Source organism: Bicyclus anynana, chromosome 2 (assembly GCF_947172395.1).
Source record: "Bicyclus anynana chromosome 2, ilBicAnyn1.1, whole genome shotgun sequence".
In the NCBI taxonomy this organism is placed as follows: domain Eukaryota; kingdom Metazoa; phylum Arthropoda; class Insecta; order Lepidoptera; family Nymphalidae; genus Bicyclus; species Bicyclus anynana.
The window spans coordinates 18,673,647-18,697,161 of NC_069084.1; the positions used below are offsets into that span (position 1 = coordinate 18,673,647).

The 23,515-nt window shown below is 39.3% G+C and overlaps 3 protein-coding genes across 3 annotated transcripts; all 3 read right to left on the reverse strand.

The window, feature by feature from the left end:
* Positions 1–167: 167 nt before the first annotated feature.
* On the reverse strand, positions 168–5,750 carry LOC112053961 (tubulin beta-1 chain). Its single transcript, XM_024093597.2, has 2 exons — positions 5,586–5,750; positions 168–2,123 (listed from the first exon to the last, which is right to left on the reverse strand). The coding sequence occupies exons 1-2, from the start codon at positions 5,640–5,642 to the stop codon at positions 837–839; spliced, it is 1,344 nt and encodes a 447-aa protein (XP_023949365.1). The 5' UTR covers positions 5,643–5,750; the 3' UTR covers positions 168–836.
* A 614-nt stretch (positions 5,751–6,364) lies between these two features.
* On the reverse strand, positions 6,365–10,078 carry LOC112053960 (uncharacterized). The gene is made up of 3 exons (XM_024093596.2): positions 9,923–10,078; positions 9,039–9,383; positions 6,365–8,052 (listed from the first exon to the last, which is right to left on the reverse strand). Exons 2-3 carry the CDS (start codon positions 9,378–9,380, stop codon positions 7,639–7,641), a joined length of 756 nt encoding a protein of 251 aa, XP_023949364.2. The 5' UTR covers positions 9,381–9,383; positions 9,923–10,078; the 3' UTR covers positions 6,365–7,638.
* Positions 10,079–13,502: 3,424 nt separating this feature from the next.
* LOC112053964 (tubulin beta-1 chain-like) lies at positions 13,503–23,093 on the reverse strand. The gene is made up of 2 exons (XM_052887513.1): positions 22,933–23,093; positions 13,503–15,175 (listed from the first exon to the last, which is right to left on the reverse strand). Exons 1-2 carry the CDS (start codon positions 22,987–22,989, stop codon positions 13,889–13,891), a joined length of 1,344 nt encoding a protein of 447 aa, XP_052743473.1. The 5' UTR covers positions 22,990–23,093; the 3' UTR covers positions 13,503–13,888.
* Between the last annotated feature and the right edge of the window lie 422 nt (positions 23,094–23,515).

Sequence of the window (23,515 nt, forward strand, 5' to 3'; positions counted from 1 at the left end):
AAATGTTTGGTTTTTGAGTCATAAATCAGTTATCATAATTATTATGTTAGAAATAATCCGTAGATTAATGTTTTTGGTATATTTTTAATAACAAAGTTAATAACGCTATTCTTTATCAATTCTCATTATTACTAGATAGGTATGATGGGGATGTAAATAACACAAAGTTATAAATAAAACTTTTTTTTTATAAACTTACTTTAAAATTATGTTCGAAATAATTTTTAATCATAATAAACCTGTTATTAAAGCCGACATAACGTTTGGTCTAAACTTAATAATTCAATAATAATTCATAAAATATGTATACGATCAGCCTTTTGCATTTCAGAACTTACACTCAATGAGGCTTGCTGGAAACATTTTTAGTGACAGCGCGTGACGATATCACTGCATCCATCCTTCTAGAAGACTTCTAGAAGTGAGGCGAATATTCCAGGTACTCGTATACTCCAGCATAAAATGTTTGTGAATTGTCCAATATCCGGGCAAACATAGAGGACCATCAGATAATTTTACAATTCTACATTTGAATGATGTCTGTTTTACGGACTGTATACTTAGTCTTCTTGCGTGTAAGGAGTAAAGGGCTCCATTGATAGCTTGCAGCCACTGGGGTCTAGTCCTTGAGTGTAATGTCGTGTAACGTGCTGGAATCACGCGGAATGTATTATTTTAAACGTTTGCACATTTAATTATCTTCATCTAAATTTGTTTAGTCGTGCATTCTGTTAAAAATTAGCAAGCATATCTTTATGACAGTATAGGAATCTTTAATGTTACGAGTGTAACGTGAGTCAATAATGGCATGTATTTTGTCGCGTTATGGCCAACTACTAGTGGTCTTCTACTTCTTGCTCCTGTTCTTCGTCAAATTCGGCATCCTCGTCAGCGGTAGCCTCCTGGTACTGCTGGTATTCCGAAATTAGATCGTTCATGTTGCTCTCGGCCTCCGTGAACTCCATCTCGTCCATGCCCTCGCCGGTGTACCAGTGCAAGAACGCCTTGCGCCTGAACATGGCCGTGAACTGCTCCGAGATGCGCTTGAACAGCTCCTGGATGGCGGTGGAGTTGCCGATGAAGGTGGCGGCCATCTTGAGCCCGCGGGGCGGGATGTCGCACACGGCGGTCTTCACGTTGTTGGGGATCCATTCCACGAAGTAGGACGAGTTCTTGTTCTGGATGTTGAGCATCTGCTCGTCCACTTCCTTCATGGACATGCGGCCGCGGAAGATGGATGCGACGGTGAGGTAGCGGCCGTGTCGAGGGTCGCAAGCGGCCATCATGTTTTTAGCGTCGAACATTTGTTGTGTGAGCTCGGGTACTGTGAGCGCGCGGTACTGTTGGCTGCCGCGAGACGTGAGTGGCGCGAACCCAGTTATGAAAAAGTGAAGACGTGGGAACGGGACCATGTTGACGGCCAGTTTGCGGAGATCCGCATTCAGCTGGCCGGGGAACCTGAGGCAGGTGGTGACGCCGGACATGGTAAGTGACACTAGGTGGTTGAGGTCGCCGTACGTGGGGGTGGACAGTTTCAGCGTGCGGAAGCAGATGTCGTATAGAGCCTCGTTATCGATGCAGAAAGTTTCATCTGTATTTTCGACTAGTTGATGGACTGATAGTGTGGCATTGTAGGGTTCTACGACTGTGTCTGACACTTTGGGCGAGGGGACGACGGAGTAGGTGTTCATGATTCTGTCGGGGTACTCTTCTCTGATCTTGGAGATGAGCAGCGTGCCCATGCCGGAGCCCGTGCCGCCGCCCAGCGAGTGCGTGAGCTGGAAGCCCTGCAGACAGTCGCACGACTCGGCCTCCTTGCGCACCACGTCCAGGACCGAGTCCACGAGCTCGGCGCCCTCCGTGTAGTGGCCCTTGGCCCAGTTGTTGCCGGCGCCCGACTGCCCGAACACGAAGTTGTCCGGGCGGAAGATCTGTCCGAAAGGCCCCGAGCGCACGGAGTCCATGGTGCCGGGCTCCAAGTCGACCAGGATGGCGCGGGGCACATACTTGCCGCCGGACGCCTCGTTGTAGTACACGTTGATGCGCTCAAGCTGCAGGTCCGAGTCGCCGTGGTAGGCGCCGGTGGGGTCGATGCCGTGCTCATCGGAGATTATTTCCCAGAACTGTGGACAAGAAAATACAGCTTCTATTAAAAAAAAATATATCTAACAAATCAACACAAACACGTGAATACAATTCTTCATTATTGGATATAAGTGGATTAGCAACATAACTTAAGTACACTATAGACTTTATGAGTCAGCGTCGCCTAGACAACAGGATTAGTAACACAAACCTTCGGAACTACATTTAGAAATGTGGATTGTTAATGGAAATTGGAAGGAAATAAAGTATGTAGTTAAGCCGATAAGTCGGTCTGGTTTTGGTAGCGAGTGCTAGGACAAGCTCTCCTACACGTCCAATTAAAACTTGATTTCGCCAAATCCGATTACCTGCCTACTCAAGTAACCACCTACACTAAAATGATCACAGCTGTATATCTAAAGCCAAATAGGTATTTATGAATAGGCTTCGTTCGCGACTTTTCCGTGTTGTTACTCATCATCATCATGTTCCTTTTTGGATGATTTATAGTACAGGTAACTTATTCTAGAAAATATAACATTATAGCTACTAAAAATTCTGAAGCTTATTTATGATTTCATTGTCGAAAGTTGGCAGCTTTAATAGTTCACTTCTCAAACAATAGAAACAATAGATCTCGAAATTTAAAACAGGTTTTGAGAAGACATTCACAGGCAGGTAAAGAACACATTTAGGTACAAGGGTAAACATGGGGTATGAAAACGGGGTTTATAAAGTTTTATAGAAGTATGTTCCGAAGGTAGATAAAATTGAAAAATTATCTTTTGTTTTAAACACCTATTGAATTCGAATTGGTTGAAGAAATACACTAAAACCCCAATATAATTTAAATATTATGACTTAAATCCGAATAGTAGGCGGGCGTAACAGTAGACAATTTTTAGCCGGAAAGGACATGTCCCAATTTTTTATGGAGGCTGGGCCTCTTTTCAATTGTCAATTAAGCAGAACAAATTATTTTTATCTTAAAAGAACATAAAATATAGGGCTTGAAACCCAAAACAAAAAATTTTTGGAACCCGCATTTTTTTTAAATTAATTAAATAAAATTATTTTTTCATTAGTTGACAACATTCATTAAGTATTTTTATCATGGCCACACGCTTGTAACTCACACCCTGACAGATTGTCAGTGATCTTCGTGTAGTAGCGTTCGTATATGGCGTTTTTAAAGCAATTTAAGGATTTTTTTGTTTATGCCTCTTTGTCAACGATTTAATGTTTCTTTTTAACTTGTGTCTTATTGACATTTGACAATATTACATGACATTGGCAGCTTACAATTCCAGGTATTTTTATTGACTATTTTGAACATTTTTACTGTATTGTCTATGTTAAATTTGTAAACAAGGGAGCAAAGCAAAAAAAATATTTATCTAATTAATGCGGGTTCCAAAAATTCTGAAAAATAATCAAGCAATCATGATTCTTTGCTATAAAAGAGCTGGACCTGGACACAGACATTGAATTAAACATGACCAATATTCGCTTTTCTCGAAATCGTGTGTGTCTAGCATCGAACAGCAGTCGTCCGACGAACGGAGATTGAACCTTGATACTTTCTGACCTAGACTGTGGGGTCTAAACTATTAAAGCTTCAGTCCTAAACTATGTAACCTATGCATGTAAAACAGCAAATCAAAGTGCTCTGCCAAGTTAATAATTTTCCACTCAATGGTTTCTAGTAGGTATTTGAGCTGGACTGTATAGGTACTTCATTTATCCAATTAGTTAACTATTAAGAAGTTTGAACACTCTTGCCAGTTATATTTACAAAGTGTAGACAAGAAAATACATAATTAGGTATTTTATTAGACATGAATTTAAAGTGTGCTCCAGTGTTGGCTCGTTTCCATCACAGCGGCTTGAATCCGCTGACATTAACCAAAATTCCTGACGAGACATTTTTCTGCATTTAGAGGCAAAACGACATTTTGTCCGATTTACAGAATACAGTGACTTGACGAGTTCTTCAAAAGAATTCTTCACGAAATTTGGATTTTTCACAAATTTCGCGAGAACTAATTCAGAGTAGGTATAATCTAGAATTCCAAATGTTCCATTCAGTAGTTTTTGCGTGAATGAGTAACAAATATTAGTCATACAAACTTTTGCGTTATTGTATTTAACACTATTAAGTGAGTATCTAGTTACATAAAAACATTCCCATGCATAAATCCCCCTGGAATTTTATCACAAAAGAATGACGCAGCTGGTAAAAATACAGTAAAGGGAGATAGGGTACCGGGTTCGTAGGTAGGTACATCTTATTGTATTGTAACTCAGTTCAGACGTTACAAATTCTGTGCTCCGATTGGTTCGCCCTTATCAGAGGGACGCGCAACCTTGAAATTGAAATAGGACACAACTATGCGCACACTAACGGTTTTTCTTCTTTTATGGCGGCAATTATGGCCTGCTAGCTACCTAGTAGCTAAATACTATACTTAAAAAAGTGATTTGAATATCTGGAAAACATTCCCGCAACAACTGTTAAGCAATTTATATAAAATTTGTTACTCTAATAGTTTATGCCTATTGATTAACACTGAACCGAGTGAACAGGAAAAATGAGGCTGAGCGCTGTGTAAAAGTGCCATAATTTGTCTTTTTGTTGATTTTTTCTATAATTTTAACATAATTACACTATTTTGTTGATTTCTTTGGAAATTAAATAAAAAACCTATCAGATAAAGTCATTGTTCTTAACTTAAAATATTTATAATGAATCAAATTGAATTACCTACTCAATAAAAGGCTGAGTAATGGGTACTTTACCCTACCTTTTCTTAATCCTTGAATATCTAGATGAGCCAAAGTCAATAGATAATATAGAAAGTGATCGCAGAGCCAAGATGATCAAGTCAAGTCAAGATGACGCATTCGTTAGCAAATTAACAATTTAACAGGTTCATGATCATGACGTGACATACGAGTAGATTCAGAATTGAAAGTTCGAATTTCAAACAAAATCATTGATTTTCACAAAGCATAATTCAAATAAAGAATTTGTGAAATTGCGGCCGGCAAATGGCGTCAAGTAAGAACAAACACGTGGACTTATCCGTAACACCGAATTAGAAAAGAAAACGTCGCGGCCGCGGTAAAACGAGCAGACAAAAAGTAAAATTCAAGTGAAGTAAGGATTCTCAATGGAACTATATCGCTTATTCTGAAAAGCATATTAGTAAAATTCAGTCAGGTCAAGGTACGGTAAGTACTTAATCAACTTTTTGAAAATTGTAGGAAAAAAATTTAAACTAATGAGTTAAGTACTACTGAAACTTTATTTCGTTTCTAATGTTGATTAAACAGTACATTAATCAAGTAAATAGGTATCTAGCCTCATCTATATTCTGCACAGACTATTTCACGGGCTCACCTCTGCGAGGCACGCAGGCGTCACAAAATGCCGGCCGCGCATTCTCAGACGTTAGGACAAAAAAAGGCAAAAAATCTATATAAAAACGTTACAATACCTTAGCGCCGATCTGGTTTCCGCACTGACCGGCCTGGATATGTACGATTTCCCTCATTTTGTGATTGTGAACTTAAATTACTTAACAATTGACACTATTTAATATTTTCTGCTCCGCACGCACCACGTACTTCCGTGGTCCGTGGCTGTTTGAAGAATAGTGAAGTGAGCTCCGAACTGAATGTAGTCGCCGTTCGCTGCGCGCTCTCGAAAGCGGGTTATCGAACACCGAGTGATGTGAAAAGTTTATCGACAACATTTGTCGCATTGCGACATCAATTTGAAAATGGTATAAAATATCGTATATGAATTCAATTCAACTTCCTTGAATTATAACTTATACTCGTACAATAAGTTGTTAGGAACGGGTACAAATATTTGTACTTATTAGTTACAGTTCTGCTATTTTCTAATCATTCGACGATTTATTATTTAGGATTATGAGTCACGTATTTTGATCGATAATTGAACTGAGTTTGCGCAACCCTTGCCTCGCTGAGATTATGATGTATGACTCAAGTCTGACTTTGGTCTATAATTCTCATCTCAAAATCAACTTTTGAGCTTGAAATTGAAATATTAATAGGTGACTTGAAATTCGATTAATACCTAACTATGGGATGAAATAATGAACCATTTAAAATATCCCATGGAATATCGTTAGATATCATTAGACATACGTAGGTAGATATACTATATGTATAATAAGTTATGGGTAGCAGCCTTAGACCATTAATAAGATTTATAGAATAAGAATTAAAAGAAGTTATTAATGGTCTAAGGTAGCAGCCCTAACTATGATCCAATCTTAGCAAAATCCGAATTGTTGTTCAATTTGACTTACCTAAAATAAGTGATTCAATTTAATCCAATTCTTTTGCTAACTGTAATCCAAGTAAAATGTAAATACCGTTCAAAATAAAAATTCTTTTTGCTTAATCAATTTTTAATGCATCTGCAAAAACAAACTAAAGTACATAAGTAGTTAGGTACTCATAGTTTTGGAGTTTACCCTATGTGTTAATCTATATGTATAAACTAACCAACTTCATCCTAGACACCCCTTTTCGGTTTCTACGCGACATCGTACCGGAACGCTATCGCTTGGCGGTACGTCTTTGCGGGTAGCGTGGTAACTAGCACACACACACAGCCGAAACCTCCCACCTCCCACCAGCCATCTCAATCGGCCCAGCTGATACTGCTGATACCAGAACTTCACTATCCAAAGCTATATGGACTAACCGTAATGACTGGACCAATGAGGCAGTTCATTTATTCACAGTATTAGTAGAATATTATCACCGGAGCCATCGGGTCAACGACCTGTTATCGTAAAGTTTGATGGCAACAAAATAATGTGCCCACTAATTACTATTTAATGAATGTCTTCAATGGCTTCTGCTCAAATCTCAACTGCTGAATAGGTTCAATGGTTAGCCTGTTTAACTATAAACCATGAGGTGCGAGATTCTTATAATAATTTTAAAATAAGTATCAAATCAAACTAAATATGTATTTCCAAATTTATATTGGAACATGGAAGTTTGCACAGCTTTGTATGAGTATCTTAAAAAGAGAGGTGAAGATAAACAATTTTATATTAGCTATATAAAATTTTATTGTCTAGGCGAAATGTTTGAGATAAATGGACATCAGCTATTTTGGTTTCTGCAATAGAAACTCTTTCAACGAATCAGAAGTCTTTTGATATAATTATGGTGGTTGGTTTTAGTGACGTAGCGTGTCTCGGAGGGGCCCTGTAACAAAATTAGTTGGGGGGCCTAAAATTACCTCAAAAAGAAAATAAATAAATATGACAGAATATTTAACCTATAAAAGATGTTTCCGTTATTCCAACTTTTGGGCGCACGCTTAACTTAACCAGGGACAAAAAGAGATTGTGGATAACCTATATTTTACATTTTTTTTGCTTTCACACGTAAGGGGCCCCTGTAGACCGGGAGCCCCGTATCATTGATACGGCTGTCACGGCGTTAGCTACGCCCCTGGTTGGTTGTCTTTCAAATATTCCTGAACATTTTGGCTTAGGATTATAAAGTTGAGTTGGAGTTTGGCGCACTAGAGTCCCGGCGTTCGTCAATGAACAGTTGATTAATTTTGACCATTAACACGTCTCTACGGTCTTCGGAAAGTCGGCGTAACTTTTTGGCTATAAGTAGGCCAAAGACTGAGCATTCATCATCTTCATGTTTGAACCTGTGCTTGGCTTGAAGCTCGTACATATTTTTCACAAACTTGAAGGTTTGCTCCATATGGCTTTGCTGGCTCAATTCGAGTGGGTCGTGTTGTCTTCTTTTAGATGCCCTGGATGCTGCTGGTGTGTTGTCTTCGTTGGATGGCTGGTAGTGTTGGGGCGACGACGTGGACTGCTCTGTATAATATTCTTCTTCTTCGTAAACATCATTGCTTTCGGAATTTTCTACTACAACCACATGGCATTCGTCCTAAAAAAGAAATATTTTACTTGCCAATGGAATCACAGTCACAAAATATTCCGTATTTAATGGCGTCTACAGATTCGCATCGCATCGCAACAAACGTATTTTTAATTTTTCGGTAAGCAGATAAAATACATATAGTATGATTTTCTAAACCTACAAAGAATACTAAAATCCGTTTGATGCGATGCGTCCGATACGTACAATGCGGAGCAGTGGACGCCTGCCATTATAGTTAAAGGAGAGAGGATATGGAACTAAGCACTGACCACGTGGACCACGACAGAACTTCCGTAGTTTCTCTAGTAATTCCTGTTCCCATGGGAATACGGAGTAAAATATCATACTATGTTACCTATAAGAGGAGGAGGAGGTATGTTATTCATTGATCTAATGTACTCGTAGTTTCTTTAGTGGATAAATTAATTTTAAATTTTTTTTTTTTTTTTTTTTATTCTTTACAAGTTAGCTCTTGACTACAATCTCACCTGATGGTAAGTGATGATGCAGCCTAAGATGGAAGCGGGCTAACTTGTTAGGAGAAGGATGAAAATCCACACCCCTTTTCGGTTTCTACACGGCATCGTACCGGAACGCTAAATCGCTTGGCGGTACGTCTTTGCCGGTAGGGTGGTAACTAGCCACGGCCGAAGCCTCCCACCAGCCAGACCTGAACCGAAAATCAAGTCTTGTATTGTCTTTGTAATATTTGTTTAGATGTCTAGAGGTATAAACATTAACTACCGATATTCGGCTCACGGTTGAGCACGAGTCTCCTCTCAGAATGAACGGGGTTAGGCTAATAGTCCACAACGCTGGCCCAATGCGGATTGACACACATGCATTCTTAGGTATACAGATTTTCACATGACATTTTTCCTTCACCGTGATATTTAATTTCATAAATAATATGACATTTTGACAATGTTCGTAGCCGACCGTTACGTCATACATAAATGTCATTGTTTAAATTAATAGTTATTCATACATACATCTACTTTTGTAGTGTTGAAGCAAGTATATACAGGTCCCAAGAAACTGTCCATAAAAGAATAAGCGAACCACGTGGGTTGGTAAACGTCACTCGGATCAGATACAGAGTCTTCTGACCGTTTGATCTTCTTCCGATACCCTCTGTAAGCAGACATCAGGGACTCCTTCTTCCTCTTCAACTCTTGGACAGAGTACTCCATCCCCAAATCCTCTTTGATATTAAGCCACGCTTCGTCTAAGCATTGCCTATTTTTGTGACCTTTATGTTTAGGGTCCCATATGCAAGAGTGTGATCGGTAAAGTTCTAAGAACTTCAAAATGGTTGAATTATCCCAATTCATCGTCTGCAACACAAAACACTATAAAGAAGTCATAGGCCTCCTCCAAGAAAGTTACCACCTTAGCCCAATAAGCGAGATACTTATAAAACTTTTTTCTTATAAAGTTAGTATGCCAATTATTTTTTTAACTACTGAACTGATTTTGGTGAAACTTGCATCTAATATATTTTCTGCATTACATCTTTTACTTTTTGAGATATGCATGCATCGACATACATAAATGTGTGTACATAAAATTAATAAAAGTGGCCGCTATTTTGAAAAATATGTGTATGTCTGTCTAAATAAAAATGGCGACATAGGTCTGCCTATACATACAGTAATATTTTTCAAACTGAGAGAAGTCCGCACTGAACGCTAAAAAAATATGGCAAAGGCGCTTGCTTATACACTTTCAAATATCTGACGAATACATGGAGATACAAGCAAACATGCCGCCAAATACTGTCACAAATAGTTTTTAATGTTTACCACACAATGCTTAGACGCTTAGATTATTAATATACAAAATCTATGCTAGCTAGACATTATTACATACATACCGATCGATTTGGCAACACTTTCTCCTTTTTTTTTACAGGCGAATATATGTATACGTGTACACTGGCCAGCACTGCGCGCGTTTGTGAATGCGGCCAACACGTAGTTGCGTAAGTGGCGCATATGTGTGTGCCTGTTGGCCTAATGTGACCAAACGGCCCGCTTTAGGCGAGATAGTCCGGCTTTTAAGCGGACGTTGTTTTTAGCCAGTGCATTTGACTCTTTTTGACAGATAGGTATCTAGATTTATCACAAAGATGAGACAAATTTATATGAAGCCCAGGCCAGGTTAGTGAACAAATGAATGAAATAATAGAACATAAAAAATAGTATTATAATCCGCGAACATACGTCTATAATAAAAAAAAAATTCGACGACTTGAGAAGTTGGTTAAATATGGCTGATTTCGGAAATAAGTAGTGGTAAATTTTGTTAATTTTCTTGAATAACTTGGAAACTAGGTAAGTATTTATTTTAAAATTACAAAAAAGGAATAAGGGTTAAAAATGTTCACGTAAGCTACCATTTTATTTATTTATTCATTTACAGACTTACACTAACATTACAGGTTATCCCCAATTCGCTAGTGTAGCCATATACACTTTACAATTAACAAAAAACTAAAACAATAAAAAATCATAAACTTAACTTATCTAGGTACTATAACAAATAGCCCACTGGGCAGCCTTTGTGAGTTCATGTTTTAATGTTTAGATATCACACTCACGGAAATAACGGAAAACGTTACATTGACTAATATTGTATACCAAATAGGGTTACAAAGAGGATATGAGTTTACATTTTGCTCTGAGACTTTGAAGAAAGTCGTAGGAGTCTTCTATTAATAAATTCTAAGCTTCTATTTACCGTTGCACATGTAACAAACAAATACGATGTCTATGGATCGACTGAAGCGTGGCCACATTACACAGTTTCTAGTGGTTCCTAGCGACGAACGCTGCGATATTGTGTGAGTATTCACCGACAAAATGCGCAAAGTGCCTGCGACTTCAGCCGAAGGTCCTGCGAATTTACCCGAAGTGTTTGCGTGCGGCATAGCTCCGACGCGACGTGCCGAAGTCTGCCGAATATTTGTCCACAGACTGGTATGTGGACAAACATTCCTCATACACATACACACACGTATCGCGATAACGCCTTATCGCGATGTATGCGGCCAAGGTGCAACAGAACAAATTATTTTTCTTGGACCATACTTGTACCTTCATAAACGTTTTCTGTGATAGAGGGTAGGTACTAATAATACGCTAGCTATTAAGGTGTAGGGATACTGCTCTGCGTTCTTTTGCTTATTGATCAAATTCATTAATTTCAAGTAGGTTTAATTTACAAGAACTATTGAACTTCAAGTTTGACTACTTATAGCGGATCTACCACCGACTCGAAATGCAGGTTCTTCTAAAATGAGCAGGCATTAAAATAACCACAAAGTTAATGACAAAAAATATATACGGTTGAATTGAGAAACCTCCTCTTTTTTTTGAAGTCGGTTAAAAAGTAGGTAGGTACGTATGTAAGTACCTAGTTTCTTAACTAGAAATTATACTTAAAGGATTCCATACTTACATCCCTGATGGTACGTAAAATATACCTAATTATTTTTGTATTTAGGTATATCTTAAGATACACTCGTACTTAACATACATTAGATGATATTATAATTTGTAAATATCATAATTTGTACCTACTCGTATATGTAAATACCTAGGTATATGAAAAGCCAATTATCGAAACTACATGAAGGGGTGGAAAATGTTGACAATGACATGGACGATAATTTGGCGATTAAGGTTTTTTTATTTGGTCCAGGTCTGGCTGGTGGGAGGTTTTGGCCGTGGCTAGTTACCACCCTACCGGCAAAGACGTACCGCCAAGCGATTTAGCTTATCGATAACGTGATAATAAGCTACGATGCCGTGTAGAAACCGAAAGGAGTGTGGATTTTCATCTTCCTCCTAACAAGATAGCCCGTTTACACCTTAGATTGCATCATTACAGGTGAGATTGTAGTCAAGGGCTAACTTGTAAAGAATTAAAAAAAAAGTTTGTTGTCAATACAACATGCCTCGTACAGCAAGGCTATGGGTCTAGTTAGCCTTTGACTACAATCTCACCTGATGGTAAGTGATGATGCAGTCTAAGATGGAAGCGAGCTTGTTAGGAGGAAGATGAAAATCCACATCCCTTTTCGGTTTCTACACGACATCTTACCTGAATGCTTGGCGGTACGTCTTTGCCGGTTGGGTGGTAACTAGCTACGGCCGAAGCCTCCCATCAGCCAGACCTTGATCAAGTAAATCTTAATCGGCCTAGCCGGGGATCGAACCCAGGACCTCTGTTATGTAAATCCACCGCGCATACCACTGCACCACGGAGACCGTCCAATAGTGCGTATAATCTCCTGCGTAGGCTTCTCTCGAGATTTAATCTATTGAATCTCATTGATGTATCTTGGCTTATAGTTCAATGAGGTTAGATTTAGAATAAGTTTGTCCACAGGAAAGGAATTCAAGTCATAACACATACTAATATGTATTACTACTATTACAAATGCGACGTAAGTCTGTCTGCCTACAGCTAACCCATCATATCACCTATCCACTGAACCGATTAAGATGATATTTGGTATAGTGATAGTGGCATCTGGAAGAACATGAGGGTAAATTTGTTGTGAAAATAAAAATGGAAAGAGGTGGAATAAAGGTGGCAAATTTGTATGAAGTCTTTTATTACATACCAAGTCGTAAATTAGATATACCCACCTATAACTTCTTCAGTGAAGGGACCTTCTTCCTCATTTGGACCTTTGGAGAACTGCTATTTTCTAAATTCACTACTGTCCAAACTTCATACCTTCATTGGTCACCGTGCTTACCAAATTACCAATGGTATTAGCAGTTCTGGATTAACCTACACCTAAGCTATTTAAGCAATACACGAGATGTCTAGAGCACCAAGACAATCGAAAAAAAAAAATTGGTAACCCTTAAAAAATACCAAAAAACGTTAAATCAGCTAACCCCATCTAGCATGGGATAAGGGTCGGAGAAATAAAACATAATTACATACGTTACATATTACTTTGTCTCTAGGTATTATTTTTTTAATTTATTCTATGTAACTGCAATACTTAATCCTTTGGGCCCACAGGGGAAGATTGCTTAAGGCATCGAGTTACTTTAACCCGGCACTGGCTATTAGCATAAGCTGACTAACATAACAGACTTTGTAAAATAGAGGTATGTCTGACTATAACAGGCTCTTACTTCATAGACTTTATTCTACTGACCATGTCTTGTGTGAGACGACGTTTGTCACAGTACGTGACATGTCAATACCATGTCACCTTGAGCTACCATCATATCTTTGAGTGCAGTCATATGACTCATTCAGTTGACCTTCGTATCATGCAACTTATCACAATTATTATTATGTAAGGAATTAAATGAAGACTTGGTTTTATAATTTTAATTTATATGCAATAGGTACCAAAGTATAATAACTTGCAATCATCAAAGTGATATTTTAAATTGAAAAGGATGTTGATAAATAACACGATGTAATAAATAAAAATCTTTATTATATACATTAAATTATATTGTTCAGAACAATTTTAATCGTAATACTTCTGTTACTGAAGCCCACACAACGATTGATAAATGGCCAAACTTATAATTCGATACACAATCAATATCATGTATTTAATGATCAGACTTTTACTTTCAGATCTTACTATCACCGAGGCTTGCTGGACTCGTACGGTAATTTATATTTTAAATGTTTTACATTTATTTGTGTTTGCCGGGAATTGTTTAGTCGTGCGCTCTGTTAACAGTTAGCAAGCATATCTTCGTGACAGTGGGTATAGGAATCATTAAGGTTACTGATCGTAACGCGAGTCAATAATAATGGCATGTCGGTACTCCGTGGCGTCAGGACCACACGCTTAGTGGTCTTCTACCTCCTGCTCGTGCTCCTCGTCGAACTCGGCGTCCTCGTCGGCGGTGGCCTCCTGGTACTGCTGGTACTCGGACACCAGGTCGTTCATGTTGCTCTCGGCCTCCGTGAACTCCATCTCGTCCATGCCCTCGCCGGTGTACCAATGCAAGAACGCCTTGCGCCTGAACATGGCCGTGAACTGCTCCGAGATACGCTTGAACAGCTCCTGGATCGCGGTGGAGTTGCCGATGAAGGTGGCGGCCATCTTGAGTCCGCGGGGCGGGATGTCGCACACGGCGGTCTTCACGTTGTTGGGGATCCATTCCACGAAGTAGGACGAGTTCTTGTTCTGGATGTTGAGCATCTGCTCGTCCACTTCCTTCATGGACATGCGGCCGCGGAAGATGGCGGCCACGGTGAGGTAGCGGCCGTGGCGCGGGTCGCAGGCGGCCATCATGTTCTTGGCGTCGAACATCTGCTGCGTGAGCTCGGGCACCGTGAGCGCGCGGTACTGTCTGCTGCCGCGGGATGTGAGAGGAGCGAATCCGGGCATGAAGAAGTGAAGACGTGGGAAGGGTACCATGTTGACGGCTAATTTACGAAGATCTGCGTTTAGTTGACCGGGGAACCTGAGGCAAGTTGTGACACCGGACATTGTGAGGGAAACTAAATGATTGAGATCTCCGTAGGTGGGGGTGGACAGTTTGAGCGTTCTGAAGCAGATGTCGTATAGAGCCTCGTTGTCGATACAATAGGTTTCGTCTGTGTTTTCTACGAGCTGGTGTACTGAGAGTGTTGCGTTGTATGGTTCCACGACTGTGTCTGACACTTTGGGCGAGGGGACGACGGAGTAGGTGTTCATGATTCTGTCGGGGTACTCTTCTCTGATCTTGGAGATGAGCAACGTGCCCATGCCGGAGCCCGTGCCGCCGCCCAGCGAGTGCGTGAGCTGGAAGCCCTGCAGACAGTCGCACGACTCGGCCTCCTTGCGCACCACGTCCAGGACCGAGTCCACGAGCTCGGCGCCCTCCGTGTAGTGGCCCTTGGCCCAGTTGTTGCCGGCGCCCGACTGCCCGAACACGAAGTTGTCCGGGCGGAAGATCTGTCCGAAAGGCCCCGAGCGCACGGAGTCCATGGTGCCGGGCTCCAAGTCGACCAGGATGGCGCGGGGCACATACTTGCCGCCGGACGCCTCGTTGTAGTACACGTTGATACGCTCCAGCTGCAGGTCCGAGTCGCCGTGGTAGGCGCCGGTGGGGTCGATGCCGTGCTCATCGGAGATTATTTCCCAGAACTGTGGACAAGAATGATAACGTCAGTCCACACAATTACTGTAAAGAGAAACTTCCTCTTGAGGAAATCTTCCACGAAGGATCAACGTTTGCATGCTAATAATCGACGGACAAATCTGATGTTATAAGTGGATCTGGGGTTATTATTTCAAATGGCAGGGCACGACGACAATAAAGCTCAATGAACCATCTCGTAAACGGCCGACAGGATGCATAATATACATCTTTAATGAGTACTACAGCTCGAGTACAGTGAATTACGCGAGCCGTTTGCATGATGAGTTATGGAGGTGTACACAATAAAGTCGCCTTGGCGACGGGCGACGCCCACGTCTCGTTTGGGCTGATCTCTCCTTATAAGTAGTGAACGTATTGTACCGGTGCGGCGTTCGAACGCAAACCAGCTCATTAGCATTCGAATGACTTTTCGAATCTTTTAAAACCCTGGCCCGATTGCCCGAAGCGCCATATGGTCGGGAATTCGCCTGCGTAATTGCATTTGCATAACTCTGCGTAGTCTAATGTGGATGTAATGGAACCGGCAGATCTTAATTGGTTAAATGGCTGACATATGAATGGTGAAGTAATCCTTGACAATATTACTGAGGCCGAGCGAGTCGCTTCGGTCGATCGGAAAACATTAAAATTCAGCATTACGTTCGTGACGATAAGAATGATGTCATGCTCGTAGGCTGCGAGTAGGTGCCGCTGTGTGGGTGAGCGCCGAACGACGCCTTATATGAGAAAATGACTAATATGGTCGCCGGCTCAGGGTTCCGAGATTCGAAGAATCAGCCTGCATTGCTAATAACGAGTGCCTTGAGAGTCGAGTACGCTCCTCACACTTAAGTAAACACTTTTCTTGTAGCATATTTGTATTACTCATAATCTATTTAAACTCCATTAAGCATGTGAATAAACTTAAATGACGGGTTACGAAACTAAGCTAATGATTTGGGTTGTTAAAAAACATTTAGTTCTTATCGGTACCATGAAAAGACATACGAGAAAACATAAAACACCTATTAAAATTCACTAAGCACAAGGAAGAAAGAATTAAAATGCATCCTTTGGAAGATGAAATGAGGAGTGACCAGAGGTCGTGAGCTTATAACGAACGAAGTATTAAATGTCTTTGATTTAGATATATTGTTAAACAAATTTGACTATAAATCAGAAGAACTTTTAGTTTCATGTTGGCACAAAAACCAATTCTGACTTTTTCGACGTTCCATCAATTCGATCCACAGAACAGACAACGCTAAAAGCTAACGTTTTTCCTAAATCTGTGATTCGATCAATAAAATCGATGCTACACTTCTGAGTGCAAATTACACAAAAGATGCCACGAATACTGCACTTTCGAAAAGTGTCAGTAGTGAGTACAGACGCTATAAGTTTTAATAAAAAGTGAAAGGCGATCGATAGTGCGACTTGCGAGATGTGGACTTTCTTGGTAACCAGATAAGACGAGATGAAAGTGTGCGAACAGAGCGTGCCACTTGTGGGGAAACTGCCCATGTATAGTGTACACACAATGGCTCAGTGTTGGCACTGCGAAGACTATTGCACTTTACGGCGGCCATTTTCGTTACACGATTTCTAAACAAGCCAATTGATTGGAACATAAAATCTAACCGAGACTTTTATAATCCATACATTATTGTGAGGTTCTCTTAGGCTTATAGCTTCCGTAGATTCTGGATTGGATCATAAACTTCTATAATCCATGAATTATAGTAAAATCCACTTAGTCATTATAGCTTTTATAGTTTCCGTCGATTCTGGATTGGAACATAAAATCTAACCCAGACTGCCAAACGGCATCCATATTCAATTTCTGGCTTATTTTTTGTTTTAGGGTCTTTCGCTTGTTAGATATCATCATTGTCATTTAATGATCCATGAAGCCATTCTCCTTCTTCTTCTTCGCATTCTTCTAGATGAGGAAGTATGAAGCTTAGTTTGTCTAAGCTGCTGCTCCGATATTTGTTAGCGGGCTTAGGGTGATAATGGATCATTTTGTCCATCACAATCGGATGTTGACTGAGCGAGACTGACAGTTAAACGTGCTGTTAATGTTGAGGCTTCCGGGCTGAGTATATGTTATTGAGAATTACTTGAAAGTCCTGGACCCATCTGAACGACCGACCCAGGGTTGATTAACATGATGGAAAACGATGAGCTCGAAGCTGGGGCGGCCTTGCCTAGAAGATGCTAATTCATTCTCTCATACCACGCATGATATACTGGATATTTGGACGATCACATAGATTGTAATTAGGTAATAACCAGACGTAAGTATTCATTATTTAGAATATCTAATCGTTTTAATGTCGTTTAAAATCTTACATCGCAAAGTTGTAAATAAGAAACCTAAAGGAGTTACGTACGCAAACCATTGAAGATAGTTTTTTCTTTATAACTTTATAAATATAGATATATTTTTCGCTCCTTTATTTAGACATGTCAGCCTGTTTCGTTTCGCGATAACCAAATTAATTGTAGGGCATCCTTAATAAAATATTGATTTTATATTTACGTGAAGACTTCCTACACGTAAATATAATGTCATAAATAAGTCGGAATAAGGCAGATCTCTGCGTGCGTGTAAGCTAAGCACCCATAGATAATATGGCTAAGTGTGCGCTATGCGATGGTTATTTTGAGGCGGGCGTCGACCGAGCGGTCAACGACCCCATCGAGTGTGGGGAAATGATAACATACTCGTAGCTAATTTACTTCTATTTCACCAAAATTTCTAAAACGGTAAAATGTTGATACCAACTATACCTAGTAGTACCCAGTACTAGTACCTCTACCTATATATTGTAGAATTTTTATTGCTACCTTGCTAATTTTTATTTCATAGTGAAGCTTCAATGTATGATCAGGAAATGTCAAACACCCGTTCTAAGTCAAAGGATTGAAATTTGGAAAGCCACAGACTTAATAAACAAGTAGCCCAGCTACGTCCTACAATGTGTTCCTACGCTTGTCAATCCGAGCCTTAGATTATATCTACTGTGCCTTAGGTGATAAGTGTGACTAGAATTTCAACCACACCCTTCAGAGACAACGATGCAGCTTGCCGACATAAATTAGCATAGCTGTAGTACTTTCTTGGAAGAACTCTGTGTATAATACTAATATACTACTAGGGCAACTATTGGCTATGGCCTAGAACGTGTTGCAATTATTACAGATGGTATCATGCTATAGATTTTCAGGGTTCGGTACTTTATGGATGATTAACTCATTAAATATACACCATCTTGTTCCTCTTTCCACAGAACATTTCTTTCATTCCTTTCTGTTTTTCTACCACAGAACAGCAACATGCTAAGAACGGTTCACATGGTATTGTCCGTATCCGTATTTTAACGTTTACTCATTTAAACCGTAGGTCTACGTTACGCTTACTTGGAGATAGGTATCCAGGCAAACGTACTAAACGTTCTACATTCATGTTTCTAATTTGCACAACAAAAGTTTGGAATGCTTCCGGCATCTGTTTCCATCTACAGTTTGAACATCTTTATGGCTAGAGCGAATAGGCATCTTCTAGGAAAGTGCTCTTCAACTTTGACGGTTTTAATTGCTTTCAATCAGGCGTAATTATGAAAATCTTTCAATTACGAAGTTCTAGACACAGTGAATAATTTGTTATGTAGGTAAGTGTGTCATATATTGTCTAGCTCATGTTTTTGTCTGCACAGTAGTTGTATTTTGTGTATAATGACGCGTCGGCGGTGACACCATTCGTCCGGAGCCAGCCATTACGCGCTAAATTATAATTCATTTGAAATGGCCTCCCGACCGCCATTGTTTCGACCAATTTCATCCGATGATGGAGACGAACAATGGACGAAAATGGTACTAAATTTTTCTAGTCTGATGATTGCAAATTATGTATAGGTTGTTGCAGATTTATATTGAAACTAATATTACTAAATATAGCTGTGATCTCATCTGATGTGAGTTTACGATTGTAGAAGATATTGGGTAATTCAATACTCCTGATTGTTGTCTACGACATCGTACAAGCTGAGCTATTCACTACCTCGGTCGCTTTCGGAAAATGAATGCCCTCAAAAATTCCTCCAATTTGTGAATTTCTTGCCGGCTCTTCTCAGCAGGACTTGCCTTACGTACCGGAGACAGAATTATGAAAACAAACAAACTTGACATTACAAAAGTGGTTTTTCATTGAATACCACAACATATTATCATCATCACTTTATGATGTTCAAATGTAAAACGTACTTCGAACATGCTCGATTGACTATCCTGTGATCGTATAAGGAATATAGAATTCTTGTACTCATTATTTTGATTATTTGATAGACTGATAGTGTGAACATTGAAAACAAGGTTCCGATTATCTTTGCCAACGTCCAGTCTTGAGGTAATGTTGATTCCCAAGAGCTTAACTACCGGCAGTTGCCAACAAAATATACATATTTAAGTATAATAACATACAATTGACTCAGCCGTTTTAAGTACTCTTTCTAACAATAACTTGAGACGTTCACGTCTCCCCGACATTGAAATTCCAAACCAACACGCTTTGGTTCTCAAATGACTCAGATACCGAGAAAGGTTTATTATAACTACGTACTTGAATTATAATAATCAACATGGCGGACTTGTTGCTTCAACTTTCTAAGCGAAAATGTAATAATGTAACGAGAATAGCTGTCTATTCTAACTGAAAGTTCATGTAATTGATGAATTTCTCAGCATAGATGCAAGGAAGCAATCGATTCTGGACGTGACAGAATGACAGATGCTGTTTTTTTGTAAAAGTTGATTCTTGAAAAGTAGCTTTTGTAAAATACTCATACTTTCGTCATAATTTCGAACAAGCTTTAAAACGTTATTTTTTAGGTAGGAGCTACTTTTGAAAGATATAGATTTCTGCATCGACTGCATCGTATATTGGATGAGGTCGCAGTGAAGGGCTAATATTGAATAAAAAAATGAAGTCCTAAACGAGGAATTCGGCACATATCAAGCTAGTGTAGTATCCGCTTGGCAACCGAGTGAAAACTTGTGAACGTTCAACAATTAAAATCGATATAATTACGAATATCAGGTAGAAAGTGTTATCGTGCGAGATACGGATCGTCGCGGCGGATGTACATGCAAATTGCTGCTGGTGCTAAGAAAGCAATTGCTGTTGCGGAAAGCAACAAGCAATTTTGGAATTGGGTTCACGGAAATTGTAGACTAAGGGTCTATTTAAATGACGGCGAAGCCAAAAATGAGGGTTATGAATTTTGCCGTCTGTGTATCTTATTGTGCTTTTCAGCAGAATATACGTATGTAGTACTTACAGAGATATTTAGCATCTAAATCGTCAGGGGTTGCCTGGTAGAGATTAGTAGGTACCTAATAATTTATTTTGCATACTAAGTTTAAATTATTAATTTCTAATGTTTTTATTTATTATTGTATTTTTGTGTGCAATAAAGTATTTCTTTTTCTCCTTCTAAAATACTGAATTGATTTTCTCAATTCGACGCGTATGTCGTTTTTCTTTTATATGCATTCAATATTCGCATGACGGATCCAAATGGGTGAATCTTACGGTAAATGGTCTATCTGAAGGTAAGTAAAACCAATTGCCCATAAATAGACAGCAACACGTCGGATGCATGTAAATAAAATTTCTCACAAGTTACAGTGCGCGGCCGGCCCTATTTTTTAAAATTTGATTATTTTAAATATGCTTACTAACTACTACTTTTTACTTCAGAAACATCAAGTTCGTCTGTTTGTAGACTCTAGTACCGGTTTGGAAGGTACAATTTTTAAAGAAAAGTTAAAGAAAAGCCAGTAGGAAACTCCGACGTTGCATTTAAAAGATAACGAAACAAATGCATTTTTCCAACACAACAATGTTAAGGTTATTTTTATATGCAGCCATTATCATTAAGTAACACTTATCTCTTATCTATTGTGTTGACGCTGATAGTGATAAGCACGATAGTGATAACAAAAACAATATCCGACTGACTTCGTTGTTGACTGGGATACAGGTTTTTAAGTATAATGATAAGTAGGTACACAGTTCTAAATATACCTATATGATAATATCTTCAATGGCTTACATAGGTACTAAGTAAATAAGAACTTATTGTCGTCCATATCATATCCCTTGGATGCGTAGCGGGTTAATTCTTCTTTCCCTAGACGCAGTGCATATGGAAGTCCCTTCCAGCTTCCGTTTTCCCTGGCACCTTCAGTATGGGTAAATTCAAATCAAGAGTAAATAGGCAAGCATGTTCCACCATAGGCTGCTTTATCACTTACCATCAGATGTTTTTGCAGCCAAATCCTACCTTATATTACACATATAACAATTTGTCACGAATTTCCCAATTCGACTCCCAGTTGGGGTCAATTTGGAATTCATTTAGATACAATTCATTCTGTAATACTCCATTTTGTTCAGATTTATAAAACCGAATACCAACGTAATAGGGAATTGCAATTTGCATTTAACCGTTTCGTTGTTTTTCAGTCGATAATTTGTAACAAATATGAAAGTTCATAACTTCATAATAAGTACATTAAATATTTAAGTATTCGTCGAGTCGATAAAATCGTCTCAGGTCGAGGCAACTAACTTACGTCACTGCCCAATCTTAGACATCTATTGATTTTCCCATTCGTCGAAGTTCAAAGTTCGACCAGTTACAACGATTTAACCAAAAAGAAACTTATTCGCATTAGATAATTGTGCTTTGTAATTGTAGCCTGATGATAAAAATGTCTATATCAGAGATGATTGTAATAGGCTTGTTTAGCCATTTTGTTCCTAACGTAGTTACATTTCCTCTGTTGCAAGTATGTGGGATGGTGTTCACTTAACTTCAGGAGAGACAGTGCCGTTAGATACGCTATAAAAATGGATTTTTGGTTATTAAACTACTTGGCTTCGCTTGATTCAGGCGACTCAAGTTCGTGATGTTTGGAAGTCCCTACAAAAGGCATATGTCCTGCAGTGGACGTCCGGCTGATATGATCATATCAATCTTCAATCATCATCATCATCAATCATCAATATAGCCAAGTAGCTAGTTGGCTGTTTTTACAGGCTTGGCTTTGGTCCTAGTTTTATTACTAACTTCTTGTATTAAATATTTGTAGGTTCTAATTAATTGTGCATGGCGGGTCTCAGCTCTATGTCTCTATACGGTGACAGATGATACACTCTGTGTGTAGATATGAATCATTAAGACAAATATTTCAGAGCCTTGATTACTTAGGTCTATCGCTTCATAATTACATCATAGTTATTTGTGAGTGGGTCACCACCTACAATAGAACCTCTACAGAACCTAACCCGGTTCCACGCCCATCCGGTGCGTAGGGGGTGGCATTTTGCCACCCTTGTCTAACGTTATTGCGTGTATTACATTTCAAAACCTACCCAAGCTTACCCATTTTCTAATGTAAGAACAATGGTATGCAATAGGGAACTAATTTCCTCATCGATAAAAAGAAATATCTTATATTATTTAAATAACAATAAACTATGGAATTTGAATATTGAACCTATTTACTTAGTTACACGGTATAGGTACGTAAAGCGAGATATTTCTAGATTCATTACCATATTATATTACCATTTCTACGTAACTGAAAACCGTTAAGCCGGCATTCTAACATCGAATACAAACTAGGAAACTATGGGCGAGTGACTATCGCTGTATTATCTGTGGGAATTGTCAAAAAAGTTGTCACTCACTTTAGCTCCGATCTGGTTCCCGCATTGCCCGGCCTGGAGGTGCACGATCTCCCTCATTTTGTATTATAAAATTGCAATAAATTACTTAAACACTAAACACGTGACTCGCACACAGCACTGCTCGGTTATTTGATCAGAATACGGCTCTGTGAGGTATTTTTGAGGCCAGCTTCGCCTCCGCGCGTCGGGCCGTTCCCGCGCTTTGATTGGTCGGCCATTTTGTCTGCGAACAACTTCACTGCACAACGAGACCTTATCGTACAACGCTGCACTTTCAATAAACAATGCTTTTAAACGATTACGGACTTTATCCCAATGGTATTAAAATCTACAGATTTGTCTGCGCTTCTTGGAATATTGTACAGATATGGCAAGATTCTACGTCGGCTAAATATGGCGCGACATTACTGCATTATTATTTTTATCACAAGCGCTCGTTTAATTCAGAAGGGTCGGTGTTAAATGGGTTTTATTGAAAGGATTTTTTTTGGTTCCGTTTTACATTCACCGTCCCTTCGCTGAGTTCACGCATTATTTTTAGACGTTGGAGAAATTAGTTTTGTTTACTAATGTAGAATGGCAC

Excerpts from the sequence above, each read along its gene's own strand:
- LOC112053960 (XM_024093596.2), bottom strand. The coding sequence starts at position 9,380 with ATGAATTGGGATAATTCAACCATTTTGAAGTTCTTAGAACTTTACCGA. Across the intron at positions 8,053-9,038 it reads TCAACACTACAAAAGTAGAT|GACGAATGCCATGTGGTTGT; the intron begins GTATGTATGAAT and ends TTTCTTTTTTAG.
- LOC112053961 (XM_024093597.2), bottom strand. The coding sequence starts at position 5,642 with ATGAGGGAAATCGTACATATCCAGGCCGGTCAGTGCGGAAACCAGATC. Across the intron at positions 2,124-5,585 it reads GAAACCAGATCGGCGCTAAG|TTCTGGGAAATAATCTCCGA; the intron begins GTATTGTAACGT and ends TCTTGTCCACAG.
- LOC112053964 (XM_052887513.1), bottom strand. The coding sequence starts at position 22,989 with ATGAGGGAGATCGTGCACCTCCAGGCCGGGCAATGCGGGAACCAGATC. Across the intron at positions 15,176-22,932 it reads GGAACCAGATCGGAGCTAAA|TTCTGGGAAATAATCTCCGA; the intron begins GTGAGTGACAAC and ends TCTTGTCCACAG.